General features: G+C 62.1%; 1 protein-coding gene across 1 annotated transcript; it reads left to right on the top strand.

Moving 5' to 3' along the window:
- Nucleotides 1-3,794: 3,794 nt before the first annotated feature.
- ITIH6 (inter-alpha-trypsin inhibitor heavy chain family member 6) lies at nt 3,795-20,283 on the top strand (the record flags this gene model as incomplete). Its single annotated transcript, XM_075017879.1, is given in 12 exon segments — nt 3,795-3,893; nt 5,248-5,402; nt 6,121-6,231; nt 9,532-9,779; nt 13,881-14,050; nt 14,494-14,542; nt 14,545-14,609; nt 17,786-17,957; nt 18,394-18,714; nt 18,717-19,196; nt 19,422-19,784; nt 19,877-20,283. Coding segments are annotated over 12 exon segments (2,463 nt in total), but the record flags the coding sequence as incomplete, so codon positions are not given.
- Nucleotides 20,284-22,606: the final 2,323 nt, after the last annotated feature.

Below are 22,606 nucleotides of genomic sequence, written 5' to 3' on the forward strand. Positions count from 1 at the left end.
GCTCTTTCCAAACATTCAGTACATGGTACAATTCTACAGCTTTTGGTAGCAGCACCCCTTGGTTACAGCAGTCAGCGTGAGTAACAGAACAAACCCATTGCAACTGTACATTTACGTTGCTCTTTGGTAGACCACAACCTTTGTGCAACATCCTCGAGAATCTGGTATTTTGGGGATAAATGGCTGAGGCCTTTTTTAGCACCATCAAGTTCTAATCTTCTCCCTTGCCCCCTGGGGTGGAAATCTGATCTCTCTGGCTGTACCCTCCCTTCTAACAAGAGCTGGGCCATTGATGATCTCAGGGAGACGGCCCCCTCCCAGCCAGCCTGGAAATTTGCAAACCAAACTGCTTTCTGAGAGTTGTTTTGTGAGTCCCAGACGCAGAATCCACATGGAGGAATCCCTGTTTATCCCTTACTGGCCCACCAGGCCCAAAGCTCCTTTGTCTTTCCACCTCCAACTACTGCCTCCCCATGGAATCAGAAGTCGAATCCAGTATGAGAGTATAAGTGTTTCCACCATCTGAAGATGGGAATTGCTGGCGCTCTCCTGCATCCTACAGAGACTGACTGTGCAGCTGTTTTACTTGGTTCTCACAGGGCTGCTCACACTCCCTGATAGTTTTCACTTTACTTGCATCAACTTCCAATTCTTGAGAAACTTTTACCCTGCCTGCTTTGGACCCTTGCAGAGCACAGCCAGTGGTTTCACACTCAGGCAGGTCCTGGCCATCAGGAGCTGAAACAAACTTCTCCCCAGGCAAGGGGCTGCTCTGGCTCTTACAGACAAGCACCTTTCCTGTTCACTTTCCTTCACCTCACTCCCATTTTCTGCAGTCCCCACAGACGGGTCAGGAAAAGTTTCAGGGAAACTCTCTTCCTCAAGACCTCCCCCAAACAATAACTCACCCCTGTCTGGCTCCACAGGGGCACTGCTCCCTTGAGCCACAACCAGCTCCTGTGTTTCACCTACACCCAGGATCACTTCTGGCCCATCAGGCAGATTCCCACGTAATCCCCCTCCAGGCAGACAGCCAGTACCACCGGACAGAAGGTTAGGATCCCTTTCCTCCCTTCTGCTACCAGCTCCTTTATCTTCATCAGTCAGCATAACTCCTTTGCCCATCTGTTCTTGTGTCCTGGCGAGAGGATGACTCTGGTAGGACAGAGTCCTCTCACCCCCTCCCAGTAACACCTCAGCATCAGGCAAAGAACAAGTACCAGAATCGTCTGGTCTCTGGGATTCCCTGATGATACTAACTGGATCAGACCAAGTTAAAGCATCATCCCCCCTGAGAGACACAGAGGTAGGCCCACTGCTCATCTGGGCTTCAGCTGCCCTCAGATCCAGCTCTGGGATCTTGGCCCCATCTCGAGCCCCCCACAGGCTCAGGCAAAGGATTCACTTCCCCAGAAGCAGAAGCACTTTTCTTGCACCAAGGACCAGTGTCCTTAGCAGGGACACCACTGCCCCATTCCGGAGCCATTCCCTCTGCTCCAGCCCCATGGCTGGATTCAGAGACACACCTGGAATGCTCTTTTCTGGTGGATCCTTCTCCAGCCAGCCCAGGCTGGGGAATCTTCCTCAGACAATGGGCTAGTTTCCTCATTGGCACCTTTTCCAAACGCAGGCTCTGCTCTCTCCCCAGGCTGCTGCTGCTGTTCAACACAGACAGACAATGGGAGACACTCTCTCCTTTGTCCCAGCCCCCCGGCTGGTCTCCACACACACACAGAAGGTGGAGCAGCTTCTCTCACAGACAACTTGCCATTCCCAGTGGATCAGCTGCTTTCCTGCCCAGATACACAGGCACCTTCCTCGGCCCAGGCCTGGAAAACTCTTTGCTGGTCTGTCTTGGCCACTAGTAGATGATGGGTTGGAATCGCCCCTTCCCTCCTTGAGCTGTGGCAGGCCACTCGGTTCAGAGCTCCATGCAGTCCAGGGTTCCCTGCCCCGATTCGGGCTCACCTCTGCAGGATTTTCCTTAACCCTCACCTCTGCCACTGCACATCCACGCTGCCTTGTCCAGCTTCTTTAATCTTGATTCGGTTTCCAGGTGCTGCCACTTCACAGTGGAGTTGCTCAGCGTGGTTGCAGGCTCTCAGGCTGATGCCCTCTGCACCCCACGATTCCTGGAAGAATCCCTTCAGTGTGCCAGGCTCCTTGTGGGTCACAAGCTCCCCGGGGTTAGGCCGTAGGCCCCTCTGCCCTCTGGGACCGACTCCAACAGACTCTCAGAGGAACCCCTTCTTCAGTGTGACACCCGCTCTCAAGGGCCATGAGCACCCTGTCTTGGGAAGAACTCATTCAGTGTCAGCCTCCTTGTGGGTCACTTGTTTCTGGGGGTTGGGCCCTCGGCCCCTCCACCTTCTGGGACCGACTCCAACAGATTCCCAGGGGTAACCCCTGCTCGGGTGTGACACCCCCTCTCGAGGACCACGACCGCAGTTGCTTGGGTTCAGCCGCAGGCCCCTCCGCCTTGGGGAGCTGCACCTCACTGCCCTTCAGCACACCTGGGTCTTGCAGGCCCCACTTCTTCCGGGGCCCCGGTCACTTACTGCTGGATGCTCCATCCTCGGGGTGCAGAACATCCCACTCCTGACACCAGTGTGATGGGGTTCTGGGGTCCCCCAAGCTCTGCACCCCATCCGCAGGCAGGAGAGTCTCTCACTCAGCAGGAAAACAGCAGGTTTATTAGCCGACAGGACACAGCATCATACAGAGGAGTCAGTACAGCCGGCAGAGACAGCCAGTCCCATCCATGTTGGGGAGAGGAGGCCCCGAGGGGCCCCCAGAGCTGGGGCCTGGCCCCCTCCTTTGTCTCTCTCTCCCTCAGCCCAGACTCGCTGCTTCCAACTCCCAGTTCCAATTCAAACCCCTCAGGCTCCACCTCCTCCTTTGTCTGCAGTACAAAGGTGTTACCTGGTCGTCAGGGTTACCCTCAGCAGGAGCCCCACACCCTCTGTGACACACACACACACACAGAGAGAGAGAGAGAGAGAGAGAGAGGGGTATCCCCCACTCCATCACAAGGAGAGACACCAGGACTCCTGGGTTCTCCCTGGTGGGAAAGGGAGGGGAGGGGGGTGTAGGGGTTAGAGCAGGGCAGCGCTGCGGGGCCGGGCTCCTGGCGTCTGGCCCCGGCTTTCCCCGCTCACAGCCCGGCGGCCAGGCCCAGAACCGGCCTGCGGGGCAGCTGCCCGGTGGTCCCAGTGGTGCGGGGCGCTCACGGGGCCAGGCCCTTCCATCGTGTGCGCCTCAGTCTCCCGCGGGCGCGCCGGCCGGCCTGCCCCACCCACTGAACTAGCCCACCCCCCCGGGGCTCCTTGGAGCTCAGCCCCCCCCCGGGGACAGGCCCCTCCCCCCAACCAGCCCGCCCCCCCGGGGCTCCTTGGAGCTCAGCCCCCCCGGGACAGGCCCCTCCCCCCAACCAGCCCGCCCCCCCGGGGCTCCTTGGAGCTCAGCCCCCCCGGGGACAGGCCCCTCCCCCCGAACCAGCCCGCCCCCCCGGGGCTCCTTGGAGCTCAGCCCCCCCGGGGACAGGCCCCTCCCCTTCTGAGCCACCCCGCCCTGTCCCGTCCCCCAGAGCCGGCGGGGTGCTGGCCCCCCTCGGAGGAATCCCCCCCCGGGGCACAGGGGACCGGGTGAAGCCCAGCTCGGGGGCCCAGCGGAGCCCCAGGCCCTGCCCCGGCAGCTCCTCTCTCAGCCGCCCGCCTGGCCGCCCTCCAGCCGCGGCGCGGACAATCGCCGCCTTGTCGGGCTGAATGCGACATTGAGCGCCGGCCCCCCCCGGAACCCCGCCAGGGCGGCTGGGCCAGCGGCTGCTCCCGGCCCTGGCGCTGCTGCTCTGCCGGGACCCTCGCCCCAGCCCCGGGCACCCCCACACGCCACAGGTGAGAACGCGGCTGCGCCCCTCCAGTGGGGCGGGGAGGGGGCAAAAGGGGGCCCTCACCTTGATCGCCTAATTCAAAGAGCACCTCAGCCCCCCCCCCCCCCCCCGAGCCGGGAGAACCCAGGAGTCCGGGCTCCCCGCCCTGCCCGCTCTACCCCCCCGCCCCCACTCCCCCCCCCAGCGCCGGGGAGAACCCAGGAGTCCGGGCTCCCAGCCCCCTGCTCTAACCACCCGCCCCCACTGCCCCCCCCCGCCCCAGAGCCGGGGAGAACCCAGGAGTCCGGGCTGCTCGCCCTACCTACCAGCCCCCACTGCCCTCCCCCCGCCCCAGAACCGGGAGAACCCAGGAGTCCGGGCTGCTCGCCCTGCCCGCTCTACCCACCTGCCCCCCCCCCCCAGCGCCGGGGACAACCCAGGAGTCCGGGCTCCTCGCCCTGCCCGCTCTACCCACCCGCCCCCACTGCCCCCCACCCAGCGCCGGGGAGAACCCAGGAGTCCGGGCTCCCAGCCCCCTGCTCTAACCACCCGCCCCCACTGCCCTCCCCCCGCCCCAGAACCGGGAGAACCCAGGAGTCCGGGCTGCTCGCCCTGCCCGCTCTACCCACCCGCCCCCACTGCCCCCGCCCCCAGCGCCGGGGAGAACCCAGGAGTCCGGGCTCCCAGCCCCCTGCTCTAACCACCCGCCCCCACTGCCCCCCCCCAGCGCCGGGGAGAACCCAGGAGTCCGGGCTCCCCGCCCTGCCCGCTCTATTTACCAGCCCCACTGCCCGCCCCCCCAGCGCCGGGGAGAACCCAGGAGTCCGGGCTCCCAGCCCCCTGCTCTAACCACCCGCCCCCACTGCCCCCCCCCCCAGCGCCGGGGAGAACCCAGGAGTCCGGGCTCCCCGCCCTGCCCGCTCTACTTACCAGCCCCACTGCCCGCCCCAGAGCCGGGAGAACCCAGGAGTCCGGGCTCCCAGCCCCCACGGTCGTCCCAGCCTGCAGCTGTCGTCCGTTTATGCAGCGCCTAGCGCGGCGCTCGACTCGTCTTGCGGGGGCTGCTTGCGGCGCTACCGCCATGGGGTGAGGGGCTGGGGGGCAGCGGCGGGAACAGCCAGTGCCAAGGGACAGGACAGCGGATGGAGAGCTGAGCTGCTCGCCCCACTGACTGCGACGGGGCTCTGGCCCGTGACTCCCGGCCGGGGTCTGGCCCCACTGACTGCGACGGGGCTCTGGCCCGTGACTCCCGGCCGGGGTCTGGCCCCACTGACTGCGACGGGGCTCTGGCCCTCCCGGCCCCGCCCGCTGCCAGCCCGGGGCGGGGGCCAGCTGCAGGGCCAGGCCCCCTGGAGACCCGCTCCCGGCTCTGTTCCCAGCTCACCATGAGCAGCTTCTCCGTCCGCTCCACCATTGTGTCCCGCTGCGCCGCCACCTGCGTCCAGGCCGCCCTGAGCAACCCCCACAGCCAGCCCAAGGCGGCCGCCTTCGACCTCGACCTGCCCGCGGCCGCCTTCATCGCCAGCTTCTCCCTGTGAGAGCCGGGGCGGCAGCAGGCGGCGGGGGGGATGGACGGGGCGTGGGGGGGGGGTGGACGGGGTGTGGGGGGGGATGGACGGGGGGTTGTGTGGGAGGAAGGACGGGTGTGGGGGGAGATGGATGGGGGGTGGGGAAGGACGGATGGGGGTGTGGGGGGGGATGGACAGGTGTATGTGGGGATGGACGGGGCGTGGGGGGGATGGACGGGGTGTGGGGGGGGATGGACGGGGGGTTGTGTGGGAGGAAGGACGGGTGTGGGGGGAGATGGATGGGGGGTGGGGAAGGACGGATGGGGGTATGTGGGGGGGATGGACAGGTGTATGTGGGGATGGACGGGGCATGGGGGGGATGGACGGGGTGTGGGGGGGGATGGACGGGGGGTTGTGTGGGGGGAGATGGATGGGGGGTGGGGAAGGACGGGTGGAGGGGGTGGGGGGGATGGACGGGTGTATGTGGGGATGGACGGGGTGTGGGGGGGTGGGGACGGATGGATGGGGTGGGGGGGATGGGCAGGGGTGTGGAGGCCTGGACGGATGGGTGGGGGTATGAGGGTTGGATGGGGTGTGTGGGGACGGACGGGTGTGGGGCTGGAGAACGGTCCCCAGAGGGTCCCCAGAGCCACATCACGTGAAGGAGACCCACCGCCTCACGTGCGCGCCTGTCGGGCGGGTTGGGGGCCGAGTCCCAGCGTCCCCTCCTCGCCCGCATCCCAGAACCATCAACGACCAGCGCTACGTGGCCGAGGTGAAAGAGAAGCATCAGGCCAAGATGATGTACGACGAGGCCCGGAGGCAGCGCAAGACGGCGGCTCACGTGGGCACCAGGTGAGACCCTGGCACCTAGTGGCTAGAGCAGGTGGCCGCAAGCCAGGACTCCTGGGTCCGATCCCTGGGGCCAGGCAGGGCGCAGAGCCCAACGGTTACGGCGCACTGGAAGGGCCGGGCCGGGGTCTCTTCACGGGAAAAGGCAAAACGCTGCATTTGTTGGTAATACACATATAGCGATCGGCACACGATCTATTACACACCCACACCCACACCCACACACCCAGAGCAATCTGCAAACGATCTATTACACACACACACACACACACACAGAGCAATCTGCACACGGTCTATTACACACACCCACACACCCACACACACACCCAGAGCAATCTGCACACGATCTATTACACACACTCACACAGCAATCTGCACACAATCTATTACACACCCACCCACACACACACACCCAGAGCAATCTGCACACGATCTATTACACACACACAGAGCAATCTGCACACAATCTATTACACACCCACCCACACACACACACACAGAGCAATCTGCACACGATCTATTACACACACACACACACACACACACTCACAGAGCAATCTGCACACGATCTATTACACACACCCACACAGCAATCTGCACACGATCTATTACACACCCACCCACACACACACCCAGAGCAATCTGCACACGATCTATTACACACACTCACACAGCAATCTGCACACAATCTATTACACCCACACCCACACCCACACCCACACACCCAGAGCAATCTGCACACGATCTATTACTCACACACCCACCCACAGAGCAATCTGCACACGATCTATTACACACACCCCCACACACACAGAGCAATCTGCACACGATCTATTACACACACCCCCACACACACAGAGCAATCTGCACACGATCTATTACACACACACACACACACACAGAGCAATCTGCACATGATCTATTACACATCCACACACCCACAGCAATCTGCACATGATCTATTACTCACACACACACACACAGAGCAATCTGCACACGATCTATTACACACACCCTCACACAGCAATCTGCACACGATCTATTACACACACACACACAGAGAGCAATCTGCACACGATCTATTACTCACACACACACACACAGAGCAATCTGCACACGATCTATTACACACCCACACACACAGAGCAATCTGCACACGATCTACTACACACACACCCACACACACACAGAGCAATCTGCACATGATCTACTACACACACACACACAGAGCAATCTGCACACGATCTATTACACACACCCACACACCCACACAGCAATCTGCACACGATCTATTACTCACACACACACACAGAGCAATCTGCACACGATCTATTACACACCCACCCACCCACCCACACAAACACAGAGCAATCCGCTCACGATCTATTACACACACACACACACACACACAGAGCAATCTGCACATGATCTATTACACACCCACACACACACGCATACACACACAGCAATCTGCACACGATCTATTACACACACACCCCACACACACAGAGCAATCTGCACATGATCTATTACACACACCCACACACACACAGCAATCTGCACACGATCTATTACACACACACACACACACACAGAGGAATCTGCACACGATCTATTACACACACCCACACACCCACACAGCAATCTGCACATGATCTATTACACACACACACACACACACACACAGCAATCTGCATACGATCTATTACACACACACACACAGCAATCTGCATACGATCTATTACACACACACACACACACACACACAGAGCAATCTGCACACGATCTATTACACACACACACACACACACACAGAGCAATCTGCACACGATCTATTACACCCACACACACAGCAATCTGCACACGATCTATTACTCACTCACACACACACACACAGAGCAATCTGCACACGATCTATTACACACACCCACACACACACAACCATCTGCACATGATCAATTACACACACACACACAGAGCAATCTGCACACGATCTATTACACACACACACACAGCAATCTGCACACGATCTATTACTCACACACACACACACAACCATCTGCACACGATCAATTACACACACACACAGAGCAATCTGCACACGATCTATTACACACACACACAGCAATCTGCACACGATCTATTACACACACACACACACAGAGCAATCTGCATACAATCTATTACACACACACACACACACAGAACAATCTGCACACGATCTATTACACACACCCACACAGCAATCTGCACACGATCTATTACACACACACACACACACACACACACACAGAGCAATCTGCACACGATCTATTACACACACACACACACAGAGCAATCTGCATACGATCTATTACACACACACACACAGAGCAATCTGCACACGATCTATTACACACACACACACACAGAGCAATCTGCATACGATCTATTACACCCACACACCCACACACAGAGCAATCTGCATACGATCTATTACACACCCACACCCACACACAGAGCAATCTGCATACAATCTATTACACACACACACACACACAGAGCAATCTGCACACGATCTATTACACACACACACACAGAGCAATCTGCACACGATCTATCACACACTCTCTCTCTCTCTCTCTCCCCCGTCTTGTTGCTGGTGCCAATAGTTGCTCCCCACGCTACCGTGGCCAGGTGAGTTAGCTGGGGCAAGGGTGGAGCCGGGCGTCTGCCGATCCAGATCAGTGCTCCAGTGCTGACAAGACAAGCCCGAGGTCCCTGTGCAAGACGCCGTCACTGATAGCATCCTCTCCGGCGTGCAGGTTGCACCAGTTAGCCGGCTCATGCATATGCATAATCTGGGAGATCAAGCTCATGAATATGCATTGAGCACCTTCTCCTGGGTGGTGCTTCCAAAGGCGGCACTTGCTGGTGACTCCCAAGGCCTCCAGGTGTCCAGTCTTCTCCCAATGGGCCCACTTCACGGGTTCCATTGTTCCTCTCACTGGGCTTGGATCTACCTTCTCCAACCCTTGCCAGTACCTGGGGGTGCTGGTCTCCCACCATCCCATTCACACCTCATTCACTCCCCAGGGCAATCCATCCAAAACCAAAGGGGACAGGGAGGTTTTTCTTTCCCTTCCCCAGGTCTAGGGAGGGTTCTGCAGCCCAGCGCCAGGTGTCTTGGACCAGGGCTGAATACAGCCATACGTCAATGACTCCACATGCTATTTAAGGCCTCCAGAGATGTATCTCCACTTAGAGCCGAGGGTGCTGGGCTCCGGGCTCCTGGGTCCTAGCCCCAGTCTTGCCCCTCCCCAGGGACTGGGAGACAGAGACGTTCCGGGTCTCGGCGAGCGTGGCGCCCGGCGGCCAGGTGTCCTTCCAGCTGAGCTATGAGGAGCTGCTACAGCGGCACCTGGGCAGGTACCAGCACTCCGTGAGCGTGCGGCCCCAGCAGGTGGTGGCCAACCTCACCGTGGAGGTCAGCATCTCGGAGCGCACCAGCATTGCCTATGTCCACGTGCTGCCCCTGCTCACTAGCCGCCTGCTCACCAACGCCGTGCGAGGTAGGCGCCGCTCGCTCTTCGCGCACGACAGGGTGCGCCAGGGTGGCTGTCGCCTCTTCTGTCGCTCACGTGGCCTGGGCACAGCTCGCTGGTTTGCCTGAGTCGTGCTGCGGTGCTTATCTGGATGCTTGTCCCTGGGCACCCTCTGCCGCTGGGCAGCCGCTCCAGCTCTCGCCCTCACCAGGCCCAAATCCCACCCTTGTCGCTCACTGGCCTCCAAACCAGCGGGGGCCCAGGGGCCCTTTGCCTCCCGCTGCGGCGTCAACACCACTCACTGCCTGGAGGGAGTGAAGGTGCCTCTGTGCCTGGGCCTTGAACTTGCGGCCTGAGAGCCCCAGGGCCCAGCCAGGGCAGCCGTGGGGGGACGGATGGGCAGTTTGCCAGGGATAGCTTTGGGTAGGAGCGAGGTGTCCTGCTGCCCAGGGCGCTGGCCCTCCCAGGTCCCCCGCAGGCCTGGCGGCCGTCCTGTGACCCCGCAGTCCCACTCAGCAGCGCCCGCAGCCGGGGGGGGCTGTCACCCTCTTCTCAGACCTCCCATGCAGCACCCCAGAGAGCTGCCCCAGACCCCTCCTGCAGCAGGGCCCCCGGAAGCCAGGGCCGAGAATCCAGCAGGCCTCCAGCGCCTGTTCCTCCTTCCCACTGGGCGGTCAGCTGAAGCTTCCAGCTGCAGGGCCCAAAGTCCCAGCACAGTACTGGAGCCCAGAGATGTTCTTCTGGCAGGGACCATGGAAGCCCAGGGCTGGAAGGGATCAAGCAGGATCAACCCCCAGTAAGTCATCCCAGCCGGGACCTTGTCCAGCCAGGACTTAAAAACCTCCAGGGATGGAGAATCCACCACCTCTCTAGGCAACACATTCCAGTGCTTCACCACCCGCCTGGGGAAAGAGTTTTTCCTAATATCCAACCTACACCTCCCCCTCTTCAACTTCAGCCCATTGCTCCTTGTTCTGCCATCTGACACCACTGAGAACAGTTTCTCTCCATCCTCTTTAGAGCTCCCCTTCAGGAAGTTGAAGGCTGCTATTAAATCGCCTCTAAGTCTTCTCTTCTGTAAACTAAACAAGCCCAAATCCCTCAGCCTGTCCTCACAGGTCTTGTGCTCCAGCCTCTTAATCATTTTCATTGTCCTCCGCTGAACCTGCTCCAGCAAATCCACATCCTTTTTATACTGGGGGGGCCCAAAAACTGGACACAATATTCCAGATGTGGCCTCACCAGTGCTGAATAGAGGGGAACAACCATGTCTCTAGATCTGCTCAAAATGCTCCTCCTCATGCACCCGAATATGCCGTTAGCCTTCTTGGCTACAAGGGCGCACTGTTTACTCATATCCAGCCTCTCATCCACCAGAATCCTCAGGTCCTTTTCTGCTGTATTGCTACTTAGCCAGTCGGTCCCCAGCCTGTAACAATGCTTGGGATTCTTCTGTCCCAAGTTCAGGACTCTGCACTTCTCCTTGTTGATCTGCATCAGATTTCTTTTGGCCCAGTCCTCCAATTTATCCAGGTCACTCTGGATTCTCTCTCTACCCTCCAATGTATCTACCTCTCCCCCTAGTTTTGTGTCATCCGCAAACTTGCTGAGGGTGCAACCCAGTCCCTCATCCAGGTCATTAATAAAGATGTTGAACAACACTGGCCCCAGAACTAAGCCTTGGGGCACTCCGCTTGAAACCGACCAACATCCAGATATTGAGCCATTGACCACTACCTGTTGGGCCTGACCGTCAAGCCAGTTTTCTATCCATCTTATAGTCCATGGATCCACTCAGTACTTCCTTAACTTATGGGCAAAAATGTTGTAGGAGACTGTACCAAAAGCTTTGCTGAAGTCAAGGTATATCACATCCACTGACTTCTGCATGTCCACAGAGCCTCTTATCTCGTCATAGAAGCTAGTCAGATTGCTCAGGCAGGACTTGCCCCTGGTGAAGCCATGCTGACTACTCTTGATCACTTCCCCTCTTCCAAGTGCTCCAAAATGGATTCCTTGAGGATCCCCTCCATGATTTTCCCAGGGCTTGAGGTAAGGCTGACCGGTCTAGAGTTCCCTGGATTGTCCTTCTTTCCTTTTTTAAAGATGGGCACTACGTTTGCCTTCTCCCAGTCATCCGGTATCTCCCCTGATCACCAAGAGTCTTCAAAGATAATGGGCAAAGACTCAGCAATGACATCTGCCAATTCCCTCAGTACCCTGGGGTGCATTAAATCCAGACCCATGGACTTGTGTGCATCTAGTTTTTCTAGATAGTTCTGAACTTGTTCCGTCCCCACAGATGGCTGCCCTCCACCTTCCCATACTGCATTGTCCAGCACTGTCGTGTGGGAGCTGTCCCTATCTGTGAAGACGGAGGCAAAAAAAGCATTGAGTACTTCAGCTTTTCTTACCTCATCTGTCCCTAGGTTACTGCTCTCATCCAGTAACGGCCCCACACCTTCCCGGATCACCACCTTATTGTTAGCACACCTGTAGAAACCCTTTTTGGTACCCTTCACATCCCTCGTCAGCTGCAGTTCCAATTGTGCCTTTCCTGTCCTGATTACTCCCTGGCATTTTCCAGCCGTACGTTTATCCTCCGTCATCTGGCCAAGTTTCCACTTCTTATACACATCCCTTTTGAGTTTAAGCTGGCCAAGGATTTCCCTGTTAAGCCAAGCTGGTTGCCTACCATGTCTGCATTTCTTACTGTGCAGTGGGATGGTTTGTTCCTGTGCCTTCAATAAGCCTTCTTTAAAATACTGCCAGTTCCCCTGAACTCTTTTCCTCTTCGTCTTCATTCCCAGGAGATCCTGCCACTCAGTTCTCTTGGGGAGTCAAAATCTGCTCTTCTGAAATTAAGGGTCTGTGTGTCACTGCTCACCCTTCTCCCCTTTGCCAGGATCCTGAAATCCACCATCTCATAGTCGCGGCAGCCCAGGTTGCCACCCAGTTCTCTTTCTCCCACTAGTTCTTCCCTGTTTGTGAGCTGCAGGCCCCTGGTCGGCTCCATCAGCACTTGTACCAGGAACAGAGAGGTAGCTGTGCTGGTCCATATACTATCCAAACAAAAAAGCCGTCCAGTAGCACTTTAAAGACTATCAAAATCATTTATTAGGTGATGAGCTTTCGTGGGACAGAGCCACTTCTTCAGCCCAGAGCCAGCCCAGGCCAGATATTAATGGGCTGAAGAAGTGGGTCTGCCCCACGAAAGCTCATCACCTAATAAATGATTTTGATAGTCTTTAAGTGCTACTGGACGGCTTTTTCGCTTTGTACCAGGAAGTTATCCCCAACATTCTCCAAAAACTTCCTGGATTGTCTGTGTGCTGCTGTGTTGGTCTCCCAGCAAAAGTCAGGGTGTGGGCCCGTGAGAACCAGGGCCCATGATCTGGAAGTTTCTCTTGGCTGTCTGAAGAAATCCTCATCTACCTCAGCTCCCTGATCTGGCGCTCTATCGCAGACACCAACTACAGCATCACCTCTGGTACTTCTGCCTCTAAGCTTAACCCAAAGACACTCAAGGGATTTTCTCCCTCCCTATGCTGGAGCTCTGAGCGATCACACTGCCCCTCTCACAGAGCGCAACTCCTCCTCCTCTTCTCCCCCGTCCGTCCTTCCTGAACAGTTCAGACCCCTCCGTGACCGTGCTCCAGTTACGCGAAGCCTCCCCTGTGCCAGCTGTTTCTCACGCTCTGCCAGGGCCGCTGCTTCCTCCCGTTTGTCCGCAGGCCTCTGGCGCTAGTGTACAAGCACTGCAGAGAAGTGGCTGACTGGCCCCTTTCTCCTCTGTCGTTCCCTCCTCCTGCCCCACTTACCCACCGCCCCCTCGTTGGCTCATGCTCCAGGGGTCGCTCACACAGGCCGGTGCTACCCTGTGCTCTTGCTGAGCTCCCCGCAAGACGTATGGGCCCTGGGATGGGGGCAGGAGCCCGGCAGCGGCTGCACCAGGGCGCCCGATGGCACCCAGCTGGCTCTGTCTCCGTGCCTTCTCTGCAGCCTCCTCGCCCTCTTGCCCAGGCGGTGACAGGCCCCAGCCAGGGTCTCCTGAGGAAGAGCCTGGGGTGTAACGCGGGCCTGGGCTCCTGGCCTCCACCCAGCCCTGATGGCCCCACTTCTCCCCAGGGGATGCCGCTGCTCCACCTTCCACTCGGGGGGAGAAGGGCAGCCACTGCGCCCGGGTGCTCTTCAGCCCCAGCCCCCAGGAGCAGGCGGCCTTCTCCGGCACCGGCCTGATGGGCGACTTCGTGGTGCAGTACGACGTGGCCATGCCAGACGTGGCCGGTGACGTGCAGGTGAGACCGGAAGAGCAGCCACGTCGGTCCATCCTGTCGCGGAGGGAGTGCGCCACCGCCATCCCTCTCCAGCTGCCTGCTCCCAGCCCCTGCCCAGCCGCCCCGGGTGCAGCTAGCTCTTCTCTGAGCCCTGGCACCCGCCCTGGCTTCCAGGCTCCTCTGGGCCAACCCTGCGCAGCGCCAAGAAGCCCTATGTGGCTGCCGGCTACTGCCCTGGCCAAGCCCTCGGAATGGGGCCGGGGCCAGGCCCAGCTCTGCAGCCTGCGAGAAGGGAGGCTGGGGCAGAGCGAACTGGGACAGGTCCACGCGGGAGGGGGCGGAGAGGCAGCACCGTCTCCAGCGGGCGGGTGGGAGGGCTGCGCTGGGGAGCAGCTGCGTGCACCCCCACGCCCTCGCTGTCCCCCCACCAGTGCCCCGGGGCTGTGCCCTTCCCTCTCCGGCAGATCTACGACGGCTACTTCGTCCACGACTTCGCGCCCCGCGGGCTGCCCCCGTGCGGAAGACCGTGGTGTTCGTCATCGACGTCAGCGGCTCCATGCACGGCACCAAGATGACGCAGGTGAGGGGCAGCTGCTGGGGTGGGGGGCAGAGGGCGCGGGCGCATTTGGAAGCAGCCCCCTGCGAACTGCGGGTGGCCTGAGAGCTGGGCCAGCAGGAGCCGGGGGCTAAGGCGCGTGACAAGCCCTTCAGACAGCGAGGGCGTCTCGGGCCATGGAAGCGCTGGGGTCCCTCCGCCCCATGCGGCCCGGCCGGGAGTCTGGGAAAGTCTAGGCCTTAGGGTGGGCTCCTGGCAGAGTGGAGCCACGCAGCCCAGCCGCCCTCGGGCTTGTCTCCCTGCTGGGACGTGGCACCAGGGTGGGGGCAAACCAGAGACAGGGTGTGAATGTGAGGGGCCCCAGCTGCAGCGCAGAGTTCCAAGGGGTCTGCTGCATTCCCCAGCAACAGCCTGCGCCAGCGGGGGGGTGGGGGGGCAGACCGCCCAAATGGCTGTGTGCCTCAGTTTCCCCTTCCATGCCACGCAATAGACTTGCAATGTCCCTTCTCATGTGAGAGGTTGCAAGACCAGTGTCAGGGAACAACGGTGACATGTCAGAATTACAAACTCCTTCAACACACACCTCATGCTTCTACATCAATGGCGTCATGTCACCGGCTCTGTCCAAACATTCAGCGCCTGGTACAATCCTACAGCTTCTGGTAGCAGCACCCAGTGGGTACAGCAGTCAGCGTGAGTAACAGAACAAACCCATTGCACCTGTACATTTCCGTTGCTCTTTGGTAGAGCACAACCTTTGTGCACCATCCTGGGGAATCTGCCATTTTGGAGCTAACTGGCTGAGGCCTTTCTTTGCACCATCAGGTTCTAATCTCCTCCTTGCCCCGGGGGTGGGCGGGTGAGCCACACCTGGTCGGACAGCGCAGCTCTGTGCCTGGGAACCAACTTTAGCAGAAGGTCCTCTCTGCGCGCGAGAACTGGGGCCAGTCAGCACCGGGCTTGTGTCTCCAGGCCCTGGCCCTGAGCCGGCTCCCGCTGTAGGATGGCGCTGCCTGGCACGCTGTGGGCGCCGCTCAGAGGGTCACGCCGGGGCAAAGTGCCTCGAGCAGCACTTCCCAAATGAGTCGGCCACGAGAGCTTTTGGGCTCGGATGGGCTGCACAGCACACGTCCAGGCTGGGCGGGAGCAGGGGCAGAGGGCCCTGCCCTGGCTCTAGCCTGTCATACGGCGCTTTCTCCCAGACCCCCCTGCCTCTCCAGCTCCCCTCACTGGGCCGGGGATGAGCTCCGGGCGGCAGGTGCCTTCGCGGCGCTGCTGCAGCGGCAATGCGCCCATTCGTACGCACGCAGCGCGCTCCCTCCCACACCAGCACCAAGTCCTGGGGCACCTGCTGGACCAACAGCTGTTCTGCAGCACGGGCTTTCCCGCGCGAGACCCCCCGGGCGGCTGGTGGCAGCTGACGAAGTGGGTCTTTGCCCACGAGCGCGCGTGCGCCAGAGTAGCTGCGAGCCAGGCCGCCGCAGCGCTTGTGAAGACACAGACTAACTCGGCTCCCTTCGGCCACGACGCGGCCGCCTGTAAAGCTCCCAAGGGGACTTCCAAGGGGTCGTTTTGGCAGATGTCCCTTATTTTACAAAGACCAAGAAATAAGCAGAGGAAGTCGTCGGGAGGAGCAAGGCAGGGCCTCGTGCGAGGCGCGCAGCCAGCAGCCCTGGCGTGACGCGTAAAACTAGAAAGTCCATCCACAGGCAAACGAGAACGTCACTCGCGCGTCAGTGGGGCCGTTCGTACAAAAAGAGACCGAGCGCCGCTGTGCCAACAGGTCGGCCTCCAGTACAGCTTCAGCACCTGGTCTGAACAAGCAGCACCGAGCAGGGGCGCTGGGCGAAGCCTCAGCTGGGGCTTCACACGCGCCATTTCTACAGAAACCGACTGGCCACGAGAGCTCAGCGGAGCTGGGCTGGGCGGCCCGCCCTGGGCAGAGCCTTTCTGCACCCTTTGCTCACTAATCTGGTTAATATTAGGACCCATGCGGGGCTGCCACCTGCCCAGCAGCTGCACCATCATGTGCTCGCTCTGGCCACGACTCAAGCCCAGCCAAGCCGCATTGATGCTGGGGCGGTGCGCTGTGACGGGGCCATAACACGGAATGGCTTAGACGTATGACCACACCTCTGCCAGCGGCACGGCCGCACACGGGCCTTCCAAGGCAGCACTCGGGCAGGACGCTAGCGCCAGCAGCAAATCTCCGGCACGCAGCCCGCAGGGTGGGAAACGCGGCCGGGAGCGCAGGGCACTGGACGCAATCACCTCTGCAGCTTCTTTCCAACGGCCACAGATCTACAGCATTGGGCTGGGCGTGTCTGTCCGGTGTCAGGTCTCCCCCGGTACCGACACCTCTCTGGGTCGCCGCTGGGCTGGGCTGGGCGTGTCTGTCCGGTGTCAGGTCTCCCCCCGGTACCGACACCTCTCTGGGTCGCCGCTGGGCTGGGCTGGGCGTGTCTGTCCGGTGTCAGGTCTCCCCCGGTACCGACACCTCTCTGGGTCGCCGCTGGGCTGGGCTGGGCGTGTCTGTCCGGTGTCAGGTCTCCCCCGGTACCGACACCTCTCTGGGTCGCTGCTGGGCTGGGCTGGGCGTGTCTGTCCGGTGTCAGGTCTCCCCCCGGTACCGACACCTCTCTGGGTCGCCGCAGGGCTGGGCTGCGCGTGTCTGTCCAGTCTCAGGTCTCCCCCCGGTACCGACACCTCTCTGGGTCGCTGCTGGGCTGGGCTGGGCGTCTGTCCGGTGTCAGGTCCCCCCAGTACCAACACCTCTCTGGGTCGCCCCAGGGCTGGGCTGGGCGTGTCTGTCCGGTGTCAGGTCTCCCCCGGTACCGACACCTCTCTGGGTCGCCGCAGGGCTGGGCTGGGCGTGTCTGTCCGGTGTCAGGTCTCCCCCCAGTAGCGACACCTCTCTGGGTCACTGCAGGGCTGGGCTGGGCGTGTCTGTCTGGTGTCAGGTCTCCCCCGGTACCGACACCTCTCTGGGTCGCCGCAGGGCTGGGCTGGGCGTGTGCTGATCTCATCTGTATGGGCTCATGGTCCCCGTCATGCGGCTGTTCAGGGCAGGGCCGTCCCCCAGCCGCAAGGTGCTGCGAGACCCGCCGAGCCGGCCCCCGAGCGCCCCGTCCTCCTGCTGCTGGCTCAGGGTTCGCCCCCCGGCCCTGCCGGCCGCGTCACCCCCCTGCGTTTCTGCCCAGACCAAGACAGCCATGGACGTCATCCTCAGCGAGCTGCACCCGCAGGACTCCTTCAACATTGTCACCTTCTCCGACACCGTCCACGTCTGGAGCCCCGCGCGCACCGTGCCCACCACGGCCCCCCACGTCCGCAGTGCCAAGGACTATATCCACCGCGTGGAAGCCGATGGCTGTAAGTGCCTGGGCGTTCGCTCCCCTGGGGCCCCTGCCCTGCTCCCCACCGCACCCCCGGAGCTCCCCCCCCGCTGGGCCCCCACCCTGCTCCCCACCGCACCCCCGGAGCTCTCCCCCTCCAGCCGGGCCCCCGCCCTGCTCCCCACCGCACCCCCGGAGCTCCCCCACCACCAGCCGGGCCCCTGCCCTGCTCCCCACCACACCCCCGGAGCTCCCCCTCACCGCGCCCCCGCCCTGCTCCCCACCGCACTCCTGGAGCTCCCCCACGGCCGCCTGGTAGTCAGGATTCCTGGGTTCTCTCCCTGGCTCGGGGCAGTGGGTAGAGTGGGGGAAGGGCTGGGAGCCCGGATTCCTGGGTCCTCTCCTGCTCCAGGAGTGGAGCGGAGGGGTCAGCGGAAGCCTGGAGTTAGGACCCTCTGCCTCCCCCTCCCCAGGGACTGACCTGAACAGAGCCCTGCTGGAGGCGGCTGCAGTGCTGGGGTGGAGCCCCCCGGAGCCGGCTGCCTGCCGCATCCCCCTGCTCATCCTGCTGACGGACGGGGAGCCCACAGCGGGCGTCACCTCGGGCTCCCGCCTCCTGGCCAACGCCCGGCAGGCCCTGGGTGGCTCCATGGCACTCTTCGGCCTGGCCTTCGGGGCCGACGCCGACTACGGCCTCCTGCGGCACCTGGCGCTGGAGAACCGGGGCGTGGCCCGGCGCATCCACTAGGACGCCGACGCCGCGCTGCAGCTGGCGGGCTTCTACCGGGAGCTGGCCACCCCCTGCTGCACGACGTGGCCCTGTCCCACGGCCACGGTGCCGACCGCACCACCGCCCGCTTCCCCCACGACTTCCAGGGCTCCGAGCTGGTGGTGCCCGGGCGCCTGGCTCCTGGGGCCGCCGAGCTGCATGTGCAGGCCCAGGGCCACGGGCAGGCCGGGCCGCTGAGCCTGGAGAACGACATCCCAGCCAACGGCACGGGGGCCACCCCCTTCGGCTGCTCCCCAGCCCCGGGCCAGGTGGGGCGCTTTGTGCAGCGCCTCTGGGCCTGTTTCACCATCCGGGGGCTGCTGCAGGCCCGGTTCCGCTCCCACGAGCCAGCCGTGCGGCGCCTGCTCACCGACAGGGCCACCAGCCTCTCGCAAAGTGGAGACCCCCACTTTGTGGCGCGCCTGCCCGACTCCCCTGAGATGCTGTGCTTCACCCTGGACGGGCACCCAGGAGACCTGCTCCAGCTGGTGACCAACCCCCTGAGCGGTGAGACACCCCCCCCCAGCCCTGCTGTACAGCACCCCAGGATGCCTGGTTACCTCCCTGGCCATGGGAGGGCAGTGGGGGCTGGTGGTTAGAGAAGGGAGCCAGAATGCCTGGGTTCCCTCCCTGGCTCTGCAGGGATAGAGGAGATCCTGGGGGGGGCCATGTGGAGAAGATGGGGTCCCTGATGGCTCCATGACAGCTGTGGCCTGTGCTCTGTCCCCGCAGGGCTGTCTGTCTACGGACACCTGATTGGTGCCCCCCCACGGCAGGGCTCCGAGGATCAGCTGCGCACCTACTTAGATGCCATCACGGTGCTGGTGGGGCGTCCCCGGCTCCGCTACGCCATCAATGTGACCCTGCAGGGCGTGGCCCTACAGGGGGAGGCAGCCCTGGACCTGCCCTTCGGCCGCCCAGCCTGGACCAGCCGCCCGGGGCTGGGTGCCAACGTGACACTGTGGCTGGGCACAGGGCTGGCGTTCCTGGTGTAGCACCATCGGTACAGACACCCCAGCGCCCTGCAGAGAGACCACCTTGGCTTTTACGTGCTGGACGGCAGCGGGCTCTCAGCCCAGGCCGGCGGGCTGCTGGGTAAGGGGCTGGGGGGCTCGTGGCATCGCCAGGGTGTGTGTGGCTGGAGTAGGGCTCCCCCAAGTCACCCCGTGCCCCTCTCGCCCCTGCAGGCCAGTTCCAGCACGCCGCCATCCAGCTGCGCCGGGGCCCCGGGGAGCGGCTGGCCTGGCTGCAGAGAGCGGGGACCACGGTGCCCGCCCAGCGGGTCACCAAGCTGCTCAAGGACTCGCCTCTGCCGGCCCACCCGGCCCCTTGCTGGCTGGTGAGACGCAGCCACGTGGAGGCTCTGCTGGGCGGGGCCTACAGCACCTTCGTGGTCCCCAACCTGCCCCAGGTGTGAGGCCGGGGGCGTGGCCTGCTGGAATGCCACCAATGAGCATGAGTCCCTCCCACTCCCTGCACCAGGGCAGGGCGGGGCGATGGGGCAGCCCACCTGTGCCCCACAGCCACTTCCCCCACCAGCATTTAAGGTGGAATTGTCCCTCCCTGCCATGGACTGTGGATTAAAGGTGGACTCTGCCTACACGACTGCTGAGTCCAGGCTGGCTCCGACCTCCCCGCTGGTAGACAAAGGTCCTTCGTGTAAGCTGGGTCTCCTTTCCCGCTTCACTTGGGTCATTTAAGGTGGAACGGACCTGGGCTCTCGATTTCAGGTGGAGTTTTGTCCGTCTCGGCCTGCCCGACTCATCTGTTCAGGTGGGACGGATTTACATCTGCCCCCACTCCAGGTAATTGACTTGGTGAAGTCAATCGCACTGCCGGCGTGACCTGGGAGTCTAGGGATTGTCACACGGCTCAGGCCGGGACCCGCCCCCTCGGTAACACAAGCAGCACAGAAGTGGCAGGGTCTGTCTCCCAGCCCCCTCTCAGAGCCAGCAGGGAACCCGACTCCCCCGCCGCCCCACGACCCGTGGTTGCATCTGGCTCGTTACCACGCCGAAGGCTGGCGCACGCAGACCAAGGGAATGAGCTGCACAGCTCTGAGCACTGGGTGCAGGTGCGTGTTACTACTCGTCCCGTCCACACTAGAGCAACGCACAGGCGCCCAGTGCTCCGGTCTCCCCTCCATGCCCTGAGCTCGCCGAGCCCTGCTTAGCTTCGCGCGCCCAGCCCAGCAGCAAGCACGGCCTCTGCACGGGAGAGGGCGCCCGAACTCCCTGGCCAAGGCAATAGTCTGCCTGACCCCGACACCGCCTCCTGCACAGAGTGGGACGGCCAGGGAGCGCTACGGCAGCCGCGAGAGAAAGGAAAAAGCGGAAGCAGAATGTACCATCTGCTCCAGGAAAGGGGGGGAGTCACACAGCTCATCCCAACCCCCCCCGGGCTAGATAATAGCAGTGCCCTGAGAGGCGACGGGCTCTGGGCGAGAGGAGACCGACTGGCTGGTCCGCAAGCCCTGCCTGCACCCCAAACACCTCCGCCAGCCCTGCCTGCACCCCCACACAGCCCCCCCAGTCCTGTCAGCACCCCCAAACACCTCCGCCAGCCCTGCCTGCACCCCCACACAGCCCCCCAGTCCTGTCAGCACCCCCAAACACCTCCGCCAGCCCTGCCTGCACCCCCACACAGCCCCCCAGTCCTGTCAGCACCCCCAAACACCTCCGCCAGCCCTGCCTGCACCCCCACACAGCCCCCCAGTCCTGTCAGCACCCCCAAACACCTCCGCCAGCCCTGCCTGCACCCCCACACAGCCCCCCCAGTCCTGTCAGCACCCCCAAACATCTCTGCCAGCCCTGCCTGCACCCCCACACAGCCCCCCAGTCCTGTCAGCACCCCCAAAGACCTCCGCCAGTCCTGCCTGCACCCCCACACAGCCCCCCAGTCCTGTCAGCACCCCCAAACACCTCCGCCAGCCCTGCCTGCACCCCCACACAGCCCCCCAGTCCTGTCAGCACCCCCAAAGACCTCCACCAGCCCTGCCTGCACCCCCACACAGCCCCCCAGTCCTGTCAGCACCCCCAAACACCTCTGCCAGTCCTGCTTGCCTGCCCTCCTAGCCAGCTCCCCCAGCCCTGCCTGCTGCCCATGCCCCAAGCCCTGGGCAAAGCTCGCTGCTGAGTGGCAGGCCCCACAGCTGCACTACAGGCTCCCTTCCTGGCCCCCCCAGCTCAGGGATCTGCCCCTCAAGTGGAGCCCTGCAGCAGAGGCTTCCTGGTCTGACCTCCGGCCATGTCACAGGGCCGGGCCAGGCCACGCTGGGGCCAGTCCCTGGGAGGGGCCCATCCCTGAGCCAGATGCCCCATAACATCAGCACCGCTGGGGCCTGGGCCTGCAGCCCTGCTCCACCCCGGAGCTGCCAGCATTGCCTACAGCTGGGGGAGACTTGCACCGTCTTGGGGAGCGCTGCCCCCCAGCATCTGTGAAGCCCCCAGCCAGTGAGCGAGGCAGGCACTTGGACCTGTGGCCTGGCCCAGCCAGCCCCTGGGGGGCTGGGGAAACTGACTTCCCCCCAAAAAAATATGCCTCCAGTGGTCTCCCCCTGCCCCCAGGATACCACCCCCATGGGTAGCACACCCTCACAGGCCCCGCCCCCATGAAAGGGGTGGAACCCCCTCAGCCTGGCTCCAATAAGAGGAATGTGGCTTCAGTGACCAATGAGAAGGGATGTAGCCCCTGTGGCCCTGCCCCCGAAGCTGTTTAATTCCCCGTGGCCACAGCCCCTGCTGATCCTCAACCCCCCTAGTCTACCTGGTGCCTGACTCCCCCCATGCCCAAGCTGCCCCCAGCCCCATGGGGCTGCCCCTGGCACTCCTCCTCCTGGCCTGCTGGCTCTGCCCTGGGGCCCGGGGCCTGGGCCCCCTGGACCTGGGGCTGCTGGCCCAGGGCCATGCCCAGCTGCA

Source organism: Carettochelys insculpta, chromosome 22 (assembly GCF_033958435.1).
Source record: "Carettochelys insculpta isolate YL-2023 chromosome 22, ASM3395843v1, whole genome shotgun sequence".
Classification (NCBI taxonomy): domain Eukaryota; kingdom Metazoa; phylum Chordata; order Testudines; family Carettochelyidae; genus Carettochelys; species Carettochelys insculpta.